Source organism: Coccomyxa subellipsoidea (assembly GCF_000258705.1).
Source record: "Coccomyxa subellipsoidea C-169, whole genome shotgun sequence".
Lineage (NCBI taxonomy): Eukaryota > Viridiplantae > Chlorophyta > Trebouxiophyceae > Coccomyxaceae > Coccomyxa > Coccomyxa subellipsoidea.
The window spans coordinates 801,031-812,882 of record NW_005178034.1 but is presented as its reverse complement, the minus strand read 5'-3'; the positions used below and the strand labels follow the sequence as shown (position 1 = coordinate 812,882).

The 11,852-nt window shown below is 50.8% G+C and overlaps 4 protein-coding genes across 4 annotated transcripts; 2 read left to right on the top strand and 2 right to left on the bottom strand.

Moving 5' to 3' along the window:
* Positions 1–810: 810 nt before the first annotated feature.
* On the top strand, positions 811–1,995 carry COCSUDRAFT_33362 (hypothetical protein). The gene has a single exon (XM_005647168.1). It carries the CDS (start codon positions 1,625–1,627, stop codon positions 1,781–1,783), a length of 159 nt encoding a protein of 52 aa, XP_005647225.1. The 5' UTR covers positions 811–1,624; the 3' UTR covers positions 1,784–1,995.
* COCSUDRAFT_63820 (hypothetical protein) lies at positions 1,954–3,544 on the bottom strand (the record flags this gene model as incomplete). The annotated part of the gene is made up of 7 exons (XM_005647167.1): positions 1,954–2,149; positions 2,402–2,480; positions 2,622–2,718; positions 2,852–2,907; positions 3,011–3,082; positions 3,217–3,364; positions 3,470–3,544. The coding sequence occupies 7 exons, from the start codon at positions 3,542–3,544 to the stop codon at positions 1,954–1,956; spliced, it is 723 nt and encodes a 240-aa protein (XP_005647224.1).
* A 1,033-nt stretch (positions 3,545–4,577) lies between these two features.
* Positions 4,578–5,400, top strand: COCSUDRAFT_42326 (putative DNA-binding protein; the record flags this gene model as incomplete). Its single annotated transcript, XM_005647166.1, has 3 exons — positions 4,578–4,652; positions 4,817–5,055; positions 5,376–5,400. The coding sequence occupies 3 exons, from the start codon at positions 4,578–4,580 to the stop codon at positions 5,398–5,400; spliced, it is 339 nt and encodes a 112-aa protein (XP_005647223.1).
* Positions 5,401–5,675: 275 nt separating this feature from the next.
* On the bottom strand, positions 5,676–11,763 carry COCSUDRAFT_29311 (hypothetical protein). Its single transcript, XM_005647165.1, has 10 exons — positions 11,317–11,763; positions 10,921–10,974; positions 10,403–10,573; positions 10,028–10,122; positions 9,458–9,662; positions 8,856–8,946; positions 8,199–8,338; positions 7,633–7,906; positions 7,027–7,178; positions 5,676–6,644 (listed from the first exon to the last, which is right to left on the bottom strand). Exons 1-10 carry the CDS (start codon positions 11,435–11,437, stop codon positions 6,574–6,576), a joined length of 1,374 nt encoding a protein of 457 aa, XP_005647222.1. The 5' UTR covers positions 11,438–11,763; the 3' UTR covers positions 5,676–6,573.
* Between the last annotated feature and the right edge of the window lie 89 nt (positions 11,764–11,852).

The following is an 11,852-nucleotide window of genomic DNA, read 5'->3' as shown; positions in this document are numbered from 1 at the left end:
TTCCATCGAGCATAGCTCGAATGCCTTTGTGGCTGGCCCAGTCTGGCTGGACGCTTGATGTTCTACTGAGGAAAGGCGCCTCCCCAAAGCTCGTTTGATGGTGCATTTCGTCAATCGAAGTGGACGAAGTTTAATTTTGATGGCCATTGCTGGACATGGGCCCTTTGTGACCTCTGTTGGCTGCATCGTGTGCAGGGGTGCCAGTGAGGAGGGTGCTGAGCCGAAGGTGCCGGCCAGGGCTAGTGTGTATCCGGGCGGCGGCCGCAGCGGCAAGATCAAGCCGCCAAAGAGTGGTCTGTCCAAGGCGCAGAAGAACAAGGCCAAGAGGCACGGCGCCGGCGTGCATGGCTTCAAGAGCAAGGCCCGCCACAAGCGCCGATGATCATAAGGAGGGGCCGCACCAAACGTATGCTGATAAATGACGTGCATGTGTAAGACAGTGAACTGAGTTTGTGACGTCTAGCCCAGAAGGACGCTGTTGTGCTGCAGGTGTATCATGCTAGGAGGTCTAACTGTATCTGCTTCTTATTGGGTATTGACCGTGGAACATAAGTGCTTACAGAGTATAAATGGAAACATAACAAACGATGCTGCTATCCAGCACAATCAACGAGCGCCTGTGCATGCCAGTGGTTGTATCATAGAGAAAAGTGCATTCAATCGCAGAGCTAGCTGCGCTGCTGTCACTCCAGTGTCAGGCACTTGAGCATCTGAAAGGCCGAATATGCACTCCCATGACTCAGTCGTGATGACTGTAAAGGTGACCGAACAAGTGTCGGCTGGTAAACGATTATTGCGCATGGAACCACCAATCTGCCAAGTGCTACAGGGGAACCGACACAGCTGCAGCTGCGCTAAGAATCAGAAACAATTGTAATGGTCAAGGCCAGGCTGACACACTAACCAATTGTCTCTCCAAGAGACTGTGCAAACGGCAATCAATTGATATCTAAAGAGGTAATGCAAGGACTCGGCAGCCACCTACACAAAGTCTTTGTTTGCAAAATTACGGCACTGATTTACATGCACAAGCACACGAAACACTTCTGTCTAGAGGCCGAGAGAGCGCAAACAGCTTTTAATCCGAAAAAGAGCATGCACTAAAAAATACATAATCTACTCGACGTGTTACCGATACAAAGTCAGCTAGTAAAGGCCACTTCTCTTTGCAGGATCCCATACAGAGTCCCCCACCGGAAAATCAGCCCTTGATAGTGGACTGCTAGCCTCTGTCAAGCTTCTTTCGCTCGAAAGAAGCTAGCTGCTCAGCGAGGCTTCGATTTCAGGCTCCCACACTGAAAGATAGCTTTGAGCGAATCCACAGGGCGTCATGTTCCAGAAGGGAGAGAAAATAGAGAAAAGTCAGCGCTCTGCACACCGTGCGGCCCTTGTCAAACCCCCCGCCGCGATATGCATGCTAGGTGATCAAGGCATGCCCTTTACAGCGAAGAGGCACAATCAGCAATTTGCAATCCCTGCAGCAATCTTGCACACCGTCATCCCATCATCTGTCCCCCACGAACCCCGTTGCATCCCTCCTGATCCCAACAGAAAGACACACTACGCAATTCAGCAAAGAAGATCTCTGTAGAAAGAGCGTCCAACATCAGCATTTCACCCAATTATGACAAGATGGGCGGTCTCACAAATCGATGAAATGGGTCGCCTCTCATCTGGAGGGCATAGCCTGCGCCATTCAGCGCCACTCATCCTTGTCTCGGTCTTGCTTTCCTCCAATTCTCGCAACCCAATCATCTCAATCCTCTTTGCAAAAGCAAGGTGACTGTGAGTAAGAGCTCTTCTTCACTCTCCCTGACGAAGAGCCCCTCAGGGGCTTCAAAATTAGCTGATTAGGAGTCCCCTGAGCCCCTCAAGATTGTAGCGTCAGCATTTCCAGTGAGAGCCATCCCAGTATTGGCCGCCGGTTTGCATGTGCATGTTTGGCACAGCGGCTCATTTGGCGGCGACAGTGGCTGCCGCGGCTGGGGCTGCAGCGGCCTTAGCGAGGCTTTCCTCGGAGGCTTCTGAGAGAGCACTGGGCCTGTCATCTGCTCCCTTTTTCGCCGCCTTTGTTGTCCTGACAACGGTTGACGGCGTAGAAGCCTTGTCGCCCATCTCCCTCCACATGTCCAGCGCCGCCTGGGTGCGCCTGTTCAGGTGATGCAACAAAATTCAAATTTGCATTATCACATCTGGTGGCTTGCTCTGTTTTCATGTCTTTTCTCTCTTGGCATAAGGCATCATGTTTTGTGTCACCCTATTCTTGCAGAATCTCAAGCGTGGATGGAACAGAGGATCCTGTGTGGGATCCACACAAATCTGCACTGCACTGCTGGTGCTAGTACACAGGGAGGTCGGGGACATGTCCAGTAACTTCAGCATCACAGGAATAAAGGCGCACTTGACCAGCCTGATCTCTCCCAAAGACCTGTCCTTGCCAGATGGGCTCGCGTCCGCGCCGTCAGCATTCCTTTCCGCATCTGCACAGACGCACACTCCCCATCGTCCATACAAGCAATCAACCACAGGTAGAAGGATAAACAAAAAAGCAGACAGGCTTTTGGAAAAGTGGCACCACCAGGACGGGGCACAGGGCATTTGCTGGAGTCAGGAGCTTGCACCGTTCAGAGAGGCTCCGTGCTCGTCAATGAGAAGCGTTTCAAGGTGCTGCTCAACATCCTTCACCAGCTGAGTGATGCGATCAGTGGAGTAGAATGGCTGCAGCACACACACAGATATAGTCTCAGCAAAAATTACTAAATCCTTCCTCTTCCAGCATGGTAAAACCGGGCAGATGGCGGTAGTGCACATTGACAACTTTGCCTAAAAATTTCTACAGCGCTAGAAGCACCTGCTGCAGCACATTTGCCAAGAAGGGCGCCCGGAGAATCACACCGGACTGTTTGTCTGCAACACAACCAGCACACCACTGTCAGACACTTGAGAGACGCACGATCCAGAAATCCGGACATTGTGGATGCAATTCCACAGAAGTACAGCCAGATCTCACCATGCTTCTTCAGTATTTTGACGACCCCCGCGTAGTTCAGCATGCTCCAATGCAAAAGCAGCACCATCTCGCCTGCGGTCACAGACAGACACGAGTGTTCCCACAAGATCATTGAAAGCTTGTTGTCTATGCTCCTGCACATACAGAGAATAGCGGCTCCACTTCATAGTGTGACAGTCATAACATGCATGTCTATGGTCTCTCACCATGCAAATCCACAAAGGCGCTGCGCAGCCTGCCCAGGAAGCCAACATCGTCCTTGTCAGCCTTCGCTAACTGCTCCTCCAGTGCCTGAGTCCTGATGATGCACTCCTCCTCCTTCTCTATGAAAAAGTCGTTGAACTGGTCGAGATCCTGCAAGCCGTGGGGTGTGGTTTATGAGGATCAGAAAATGGTTCTAGGTTTCTGCTGACGTCGAGCTGCAAAACAGTTGGCGGCACACTGGACCAAAGCACTCACCTCTTTGAGCGTCTCTATAAAAGATAGCTCCCCAGGTGTGAGTCCCTCCACGATGCTCTGCACAAGGCCAAGCATTGTTAAGACATCTATCGATATTCGGCATACCGATAACAAGATACCGAAGAACCTCTTCCACATTACACAACTGCAACATGCACCTCAGACAAAGTGATATAGCCACACTGATGCACCTGTTGTTGTTGAGAATATGCCGGCTCTGCGCCCGTTTCCAGGTTACAACTAGCGTGCTCCAGCGACTGGAACGCGTGTTCGATTTCTTTCTCATCTGTATAGGCAAGCCAGGCGCGTCAGAAAGGTGAATTCAATACCGCTAGTTTATCTCTATAGGCAGCCCATCGCGCACCTGTAGCAGTCTCAGACTTCTGTATCTGCTTGAGCTGCTTCTTCAGGGCTTTGTAACGGAGGAAATGCTCCCCCAGTCCTGTTGATCGCAAGTCATCCGCCCTTGACTGCATTAACTTCCCGAACTTCATGATGCTTTATTTTCAAGCTGCCTCTCGCCCCGCCAAGGTGTACCGGATCAAGCGTCGGCAATTTCCCGCTTTCTTGATATATCACATTCGTGGTTCTGAGGCTCACATACATTCAAGGCAGCAACGAATGGCAACAGAATCATAGCGACCATCGAATGTGAGACTAGAGCCCAGGAGTGCAAAGATTCCTTCCATCGCAGATTCCTCCACAGGGCTGAACCCTCTCAAATCCCAGATGCGAGGGGCAGTAATCAAAATAATCCTCCCAAATACGAACTCCACGCCAACTTGTCCTAAAAGTCCACCACTCTCTCAGTGCTATTGAACTCTATGCTTCATAATCTCGGAGTAGCTAGGATCGACCGCGTGGCATTATCAACAACCAGCTCTGCAGCAGCTTGTCGTGTATATTGTCCCCCTTTCGCGTGTCCGCCCCTTTTCCGACACGGTGGGTCAGACATTCTGTAGGCCTGTCAAGAGCTTGTATGCCCCTTTTTCCTACATATTGATTGTAGATGTGACATTCGAGTTATGTGCACGGATCCCCTGGCGCGATCATCGGAATTTATAGAGGTCTCAATTACTGCTGCGTTGCACCAGGTCGTCTGAGCATTATGACGAAGTCATCACCCGACGACACCATCGCAGAATTCAAGAAAGTTGTCAACATGACACCCGACGAGCTGCAGGTACGCATTCCGGCATCATCTTCACACTTGGGCCGTCAAAAGCCTGCCAATCTTTCTTTAGGATTCCTTAGCAAATTGCTGGAAGGAGGCCCATGCACACAGTACCAACTACCCCAAAGTAAATATCCTGTACTTCTGTAATAGCTCAATGACGTGCCGGGCAGGAGTTCCTGGAGTCCGATGACAGCAACAGGGTGGGATGGTCCAAGGATGGAGGGGAGAGCGTGGGGCACCAGTCAGGCAGGCGAATCGTGGAGCTGCTGCAGAAGAGCGAGGATGAGTGCGACGAGGATGACATCAGCCACATGCGCAAGGTGGTCGGCTATGTGCACCGGCATGGCGTGCAGGGGCCGTCCAAGAATGATGTGGAGCACTCCAAATGGCGCTACTCCCTCATGAACTGGTAAGTTTGTTGGGCCGTCCAGATCCATACATTTGCTAGGAAGCCGCCGTTTCTGCGCATCACGTGAATATGCAGCTGGTTTCAATGCATGCAGAGCGTTAGGTGCGTTGCTGTTTATGGCTTTGTCTGTTTTTGTGGGCAAGTGGACATGGTATGCACTGCAAGCAATGTGGTGTGCTGGGAATGGGTCTTCATGCGCTCACGAGATATCGAGTGGAACTTGCGTTTCGAGGTGGCTCTGCACCGCACATTCATTACACATGTGCACTTGCGCAAGGAGGCTGATGTTGCTGATGTTTTGCGCCGTTTTATGGGTGCAGGGGCAACGATCCACTGAAGGAGTAATGAGCAGGAACTGGGAACTGGATCTGCAGCAGATTGGTTGTGCAAGCCCAAGTCTTGCAGTCTGAGAACAACAGATGGCTTCACAGCACATCTCAGTAAGGGAGGTTGCGAACAGCAAGATTGTGCCTTTTTGCAATGCCATGACATGTACGCATATGCATATGCTCGGAGAACTTTGCAGATGTGCTCACAAGAGCACGGGCAGTGCCGGCATAATCTGTTGCCAGGTCAAAATGATGATAATCTTGAGCTCTTTCCAATGCCTGTAAAAGGATAAAAAATAATGGTGGTTAAAAATGTGTTGGCATGTCACACTGGACACAGCAAGTGGTGAAACCAGATTATCACGCCTAAAAGGGTAAATACTTCTGCAGCAAATTGTCGCAATTGCCAACTGTTGCCAAACAAGCAATGTCTTTGGACAGCTTGTCAAGGCACACTTGGAATAGCGATTTGTGGATGCAGCAATGACAAGGCCACTTTCTCAGACGAGAATTGCGTGCGACAGTGTCCCACACAAAATGGAAAGCTGCAGCACTCCTGCAAGCTCATTAATATCATGCAATCCCAGTAAGCTATTCCCCGCAAGGAGTAGTAAAAACTCCAATGTGACACCCCAAGTCAACCATTGTACATAGGAGCTCGTCACGGAGCAACCTTCATTCAAGAGCAAACCCTCCCAAAAAAATATCAGGAATAAACCAACTCATCAATCTGCAATCAGACTTTTCTCAGCCCGCACCAATAATGCCCCTGGGCCGCTTGAAATTCCAAATAGCACGAACTTCAGAGCCTCATGTGTGCTCATTTAATGCACGGGCACCCTCATAAATCTGCGGAGCTGTCTTGCGGCAGTTGCAGCTGCACTAAAATAATTCAGCACCCTTGCATCAACAGATCTGCACAGAGTGTCACAGCTGACACCAAGAGTTTCACAGCCATCAGAAAACCCACAGCCCCCTGCTGCATTCAAATCATAGAATGTGGCCTCTGATCATTCTTTCAGCCATCCTGGGACGCAAAATTGCTGACTGCATTCTGTGAAAAAGAGCACGCCTGAAATTTGACATCAGCACATGCATCTCAGCAGCACGGGCGGGTCTATTGCAGGGTGAGTTGCTTGGTAGCCGGGTATCTCGCACTTGTTGGGTCAGATCAGCGCGGTGGAAGGTCTCAGAACAGGTCTGCAAAGACGTTAAAGTTTGCAAGGTCGGCATTGATGGCCTGGATGGATCCGATTGCGCCTGCAGGCAGCCAGAGAGGAAGCTGTAAGCGGAGCAAAACAGTAATACATTGTTATTATTATTCTCATGCATTTTTCTTCCGGGGGTCACATGAGAGGCTCGCGCTGCCACCGCACAGCAGAATGGACAGCCATGCATTCATCAGACACCAAGCACCAAAACCCCGACTGGCTGACTCGTATAACTGGGCGATGTCAGGACCATTCATCAGATGGCAAGCACCGAAACCACAAAACCAACTTTGCTGACTTGTAGAAAGTGTGAGCTGTCAGGACCACTCATCAGACAGCAAACAGCCAGAACCCACAAACCCAACTTGCTGACCCCCAGAAACTGTGCACAGTCAGGATTGGAGGAATTTGAATTCAAAAGAAATAGTCACCTGCAATGGCAATGATGCTGTAGAAGACCACGATGCACCAGTTGACAATGCTGACGATGAGCGAGTGCTTGCCCACTTTCTGCCACAGGATGATCGGCAGAATGAAGTCCATTGGGGTGAAACCGATAGCTCCCACAAACGCGACAAAGTCCCTGCGCATGCACTTATCTTATTGACGCCTGCCAAGCTCCCTGAAACAGACGTCACTGCAATCTCAACAGCTGTAGGCACAGCATTCACTGCTCCAAGCATAGGAACAGCATGGCAGTAACAACCCTGCAACTCCGCCATATGCTTCTGAGTCTACAGAAGCTCAAGCCACCAGAAGAGCTCAAACCAATCAATTACAGACAGCTCAGCTTGATACAGTTATCCCCCAACCACACCCCGCAACCGAGGTTCCTGGCAAGAGAAGGGAGATAATTGCAGGGTACAGTAAACCCGAATGGGATTGTGGCAGAAAAAGGGTGAATAAAAAAGAGTGACTCACCCAAAGGGGATCATGGCAGCGATAAGGGTAATGATCACAGTGCACAGCAGACACCCACCTACAGAGGGAGGGAATCGTGGCAGCGACAAGGGTGATATACCAAAAGAGTGACTCACCCGAAGAAGGGGATCATGGCAGCAATAAGGGTGATGATGGCCATGTAGATGGTAGTCACAATGGCCCTCATCAGAACGTTGTGGAATGACCAGACGCCCTCGTAGGGCCTCAGCATGTAGTTGTAGGCAAATCCAAAGGTGGGCCTTGCATAGATCTGGTAGCAGCCAATGATCTGCAGCACGGCAAAGATGTACAGCGCTGCTAACATGCCGGAGGGCTCCTTGAAGGAGAACACCACGAACGGCGACACATCAAAGCCGAACGCCCAGTAGCCTGCGTGCAGACACAGTGCCGATTCGTTTCTTTGTCATCTGTATCCTTTGCTTGCATGTGTGCCTGACTTATGGCACTCGCAATAGGTCATTTAAAGAGACTCCCCTAGGCTGCACAGTCACATGGCAGGCTATCACTCGATTGTGTATTGCACTTCATCAGGCGCATGGCAAATACGCCTGAAACATATGTGCGGATGGTCCCTTGTACACGGCGCAACATGAGGCACTCCTGTGTTAATTCCCGAGATATTCAGTTCAGCAGTGCCACGGAGATTACTTCAGAAGCGCACCGGCGATGGCGACAACCATGTAGGATGACAGCAGGATAGCGTAGCCGCAGCTGACTCCTTTGTACATCACCTTCTTGGAGTCACCCCCAACAGTGGCCTGGACCTCTGGCAGGATGGTGTCTCCGAACGCAAAGGCAATGCTGCAGAAATGCACACAACAAGCATCAGCCTTGTTGAGCGCCTCACTCTTCAGCACACCAAAGATGCACTTCCTAGCGCAGACGAACACAATAGAGGAGCCTAATTTTCCTCAGGACGTTCACTTCAAACATAGCCATGATGAATCCGGTCATCTGTTGGCCATCTGTATCCTTGCTTACATCTCTGCTTTGTTTCAGTGGCACGAACGGCGTGTTATTCTGCAGATGCTATTTCTGTGTTTGAACAAGCTATTTCACGCTGATATACAGGGAGGCCCCGGCTGGCGGGGGGCGGAATAGTTACTGAGCACCGTGCCCACGGTTGATTGGGTCTTGCTTGGATCTGGCAAGCCCATCGAGGGGTAGGATTATGGCAGCCTTTATTTGCAGCTTGTCTGCAGGACGTACCTTGCCTTTTGGCAGGAAAAGCGTACAATATTAATAATAATAATACAGGGAGGTGAACAGAGGAGCAGCAATGCAGCGAGGCAGCTATGAGAGAGAAGGTGTTGCTCACATGCCCAGGGAGAACATGATGTTGAAGATCTTGGGCTTCGCATCTCCCTGCACATCGTAGCTGACTGTGGAACGGTCCACCTGCGTGTTTCCTGCAAACACACTCTCAACGTTCAGCAAAGCTTCAAAGCTCAAACGCCCATCACACGCTACTGCTTCTCCTGTTATCTCCTGGAGGCTGATTAACACCTACAAGCATCTTCCAGCTGTTCGAATCATGGTACATGACAGCCTTCTGTCTTAGCAAAGCATATTGCCACTGGAGCAAGCACAACAAGCATAGCCTTCCCCAGGGTTAACAGCGGGTTCCTGCTGACATGCAGCTGTGGCAGATAAAAGCAAGCAAGGGACACTGATGCTCACATGCAGCTGACGACAGAATCTGAATCCCTAAGGGGAACCAAGCGTATTTCACAATGGACCAAGCATACCACCTCAGGACCCATCGCGCCCAATTATTCAAGACTCGATTGCTAGGCTCATTAGAGATAGGAGACGTATCTATGTTTTGTGGAGATCCAGGCTCATGGAACGAGACATGTCTTATTGGACAACCAGTTCCACTGGCAGGGTCAAAGTTGGCAAGGCAGAGAAAGGGCGCACCGTTGTAGATTGACATGGCCAGGCAGCCGACAGCGAAGCAGACGGTGCAGAGGGTGCACACGAGGTTGATCTCCCTTAGGGAGGAGATGTCTGGCAGCTGGGACAGAATGAGCTGGGAGGCGCCGAAGACTGCAATCCAGGCCTGCAGGGAGATTCCGCAGGCGCCGGTTGGCTCACACTCCGGGTGGTAGAGGCGGTACAGTGCCTGCGAGACAAGCATCGCTTATGGATCAAGCGTTGTGCCCCCATGAGATTCAAACAATTTCCCCTAAGCACGCAGCCAGCTGTCACACAATTTACAAATCATGCTTCCCGCACGTGGCAGAAGGAACACATGAAGTTGAGTGGATCAAACAATTCCTCCTGAGAGCAATGGGATCAGACCGTTTGGCAGGAATACCAAGTCTATTTCCTGACTGATTCAGGAGCAGAAAGATTTTGTGTGGGTGTGCAAGAACAACACACACCATCATGAACAGTGTGGGGTGCACATTGTCATAGCAGTGCATCCAAGGCATAGATAAAAAATGTGGATTGGGGCAAGAGAGCAAGAGGGGGAGAGCTTCTCACCTTGAGGCACTGGCCAGCCACGATCTGGATGGTCAGGTTGTTGCCAATGGACGCCAGCTGCTGGAAGAAGATGACCGACCAGTAGCCGCCCTTGCCTGCAGCACATTTGCATCTCAGTCAGCCATCACAGCTCTTGCAAAAGAAGCCTCAATGTACAATGCACAAAGTACAGCTCAGAGCCATAAGCTATTCCCTGAGCAAGATCCCTTGGAAACGGTGACTGTATTTAAGACATGCTGTTAGTTTGCCCCGAGACGGAGGTAATGGGCTGATCAACTGGCTGTATAACATCCACGTCTGGACTATCAGATCAAATTCAAAAGGCGATATGGGTTCAGATTCAAATTCAAAAAGCTTCAAGAGTTGGGGAAGTACCGTAGATGGAGCCTGCCAGGTCGCAGTAGCGCGTGTGACGCTTGCCGTCGTGGCGGTCCAGGGAAGCTAGCAGCAGGGATGTGTACCAGGTGACTAACCCGGCCAGCAGCAGAAAGATGACTCCGGCCTCCCAGCCCAAGTGCGCGAAGGCAAAGGGTAGCGGCGCGTATGCTGCAGGGCAAGACAATAGAATTTTCTACACAGGGTGCAGGATGTGTCACCAAGACTCTGAGGTAATATTAGTGACGAGGACATCACTGGAATACCCCTCAAATCAGCAAGCACATTCCAAAGCAACACACCGCGGTGAGATGCAAAGGTGAAAGAGCACAATGACACTCAGCTGTGATATACAGAATCAGCAGAAGCTGAGAAATGATGTTCTGTCAGATGGAAGTTATTGATGGCAACTCTTCTGCATGTGGGGCCTCAAGATGATGTAGCAACAAGGGTGATGGCCCACATGACATAAAAATGACAGCTCGCAGGTAAACAGAACAATCCTGATTCTTGCTCACCTGCTGGTGTTGCGATGATGGTGCAAATGTGGCCGCCAGCGTGGTACCACTTGTCTGCAAGGCACAAGTGAAGTTGTGAACACCGGCAGAAGAATCGCACTTTTAAGAGCATTTACAAGCCTCAAGCCTCGTCAAATGATATCACGGAATGTACATGGATGAAGAATACCGCTTTGCAGTCGGAAACTCTCTGACTTTGCAGGTAGCAAGGGATTGGCACACTAAGCGTTGCCAGAACCCCACTTACGACAGCTTGTACAACAGGACTCGCTAGTGAACACGGTGAGCATTTCTTGAAGCCATTGAGCGCCATAATCCACCGACATGTGATCAGCATCTTCTTACGAGCAAATTGCAGCCGTCGGCACCGACATTACGAGTTGGCATGGAACAAACCATTGTGCGTGATCTCGATCAGGGGAGACGTTGATCCGTGCTTGCCGATCACTCCCTCCTCAACTTTTGAAGGCTTCCTCTCCAAGTCATTTCCGTGTGCACTGTCGTTGAGCTTCGACATCGTGTCGGTCTTTTTTCCAGCTAGGTCAGCAGCAGGAAGTCCCCGATCCGAGAATGTCAATGCTGCGAGAAGGGCAGCAAAGGCAGGACTGCAGATGATTGCGAGACGATCGCGCGGAGTTGCGGGGTGTCGACCGCTCTGTATCTGGAACCGCAATGTGGAAAACAAAATGTTGTGCTCGCGTCAAAATCAACCAGGCCTCGGACGAGAATCAGGCGACAATGCAGCGGCTTTGAAATACACTCACTTATGTTTTTACCGTCAATTGCTAGTTTGCCGATTGATGCTTTTGTTAGGATCATGTGGGCCCATCAGGTGGCTCCCACATGCTGGGTAAACTTTGGATGTGATTGGCCGAAAGGGTGGCCGTGGCCGAGTCAGATTTGGGGGGAGTTCGGCGGCCGTAAGGCGGCCG

Bases quoted from the DNA above. Each gene is read 5' to 3' on its own strand.
- COCSUDRAFT_29311 (XM_005647165.1), bottom strand. From the start codon at position 11,437: ATGTCGAAGCTCAACGACAGTGCACACGGAAATGACTTGGAGAGGAAG. The intron at 10,574-10,920 runs GTGAGCAAGAAT...CTTGCCCTGCAG, and splicing joins CATCATCGCAACACCAGCAG to CATACGCGCCGCTACCCTTT. The intron at 8,947-9,457 runs GTGCGCCCTTTC...GTGTGTTTGCAG, and splicing joins GGCCATGTCAATCTACAACG to GAAACACGCAGGTGGACCGT.
- COCSUDRAFT_33362 (XM_005647168.1), top strand. From the start codon at position 1,625: ATGACAAGATGGGCGGTCTCACAAATCGATGAAATGGGTCGCCTCTCA.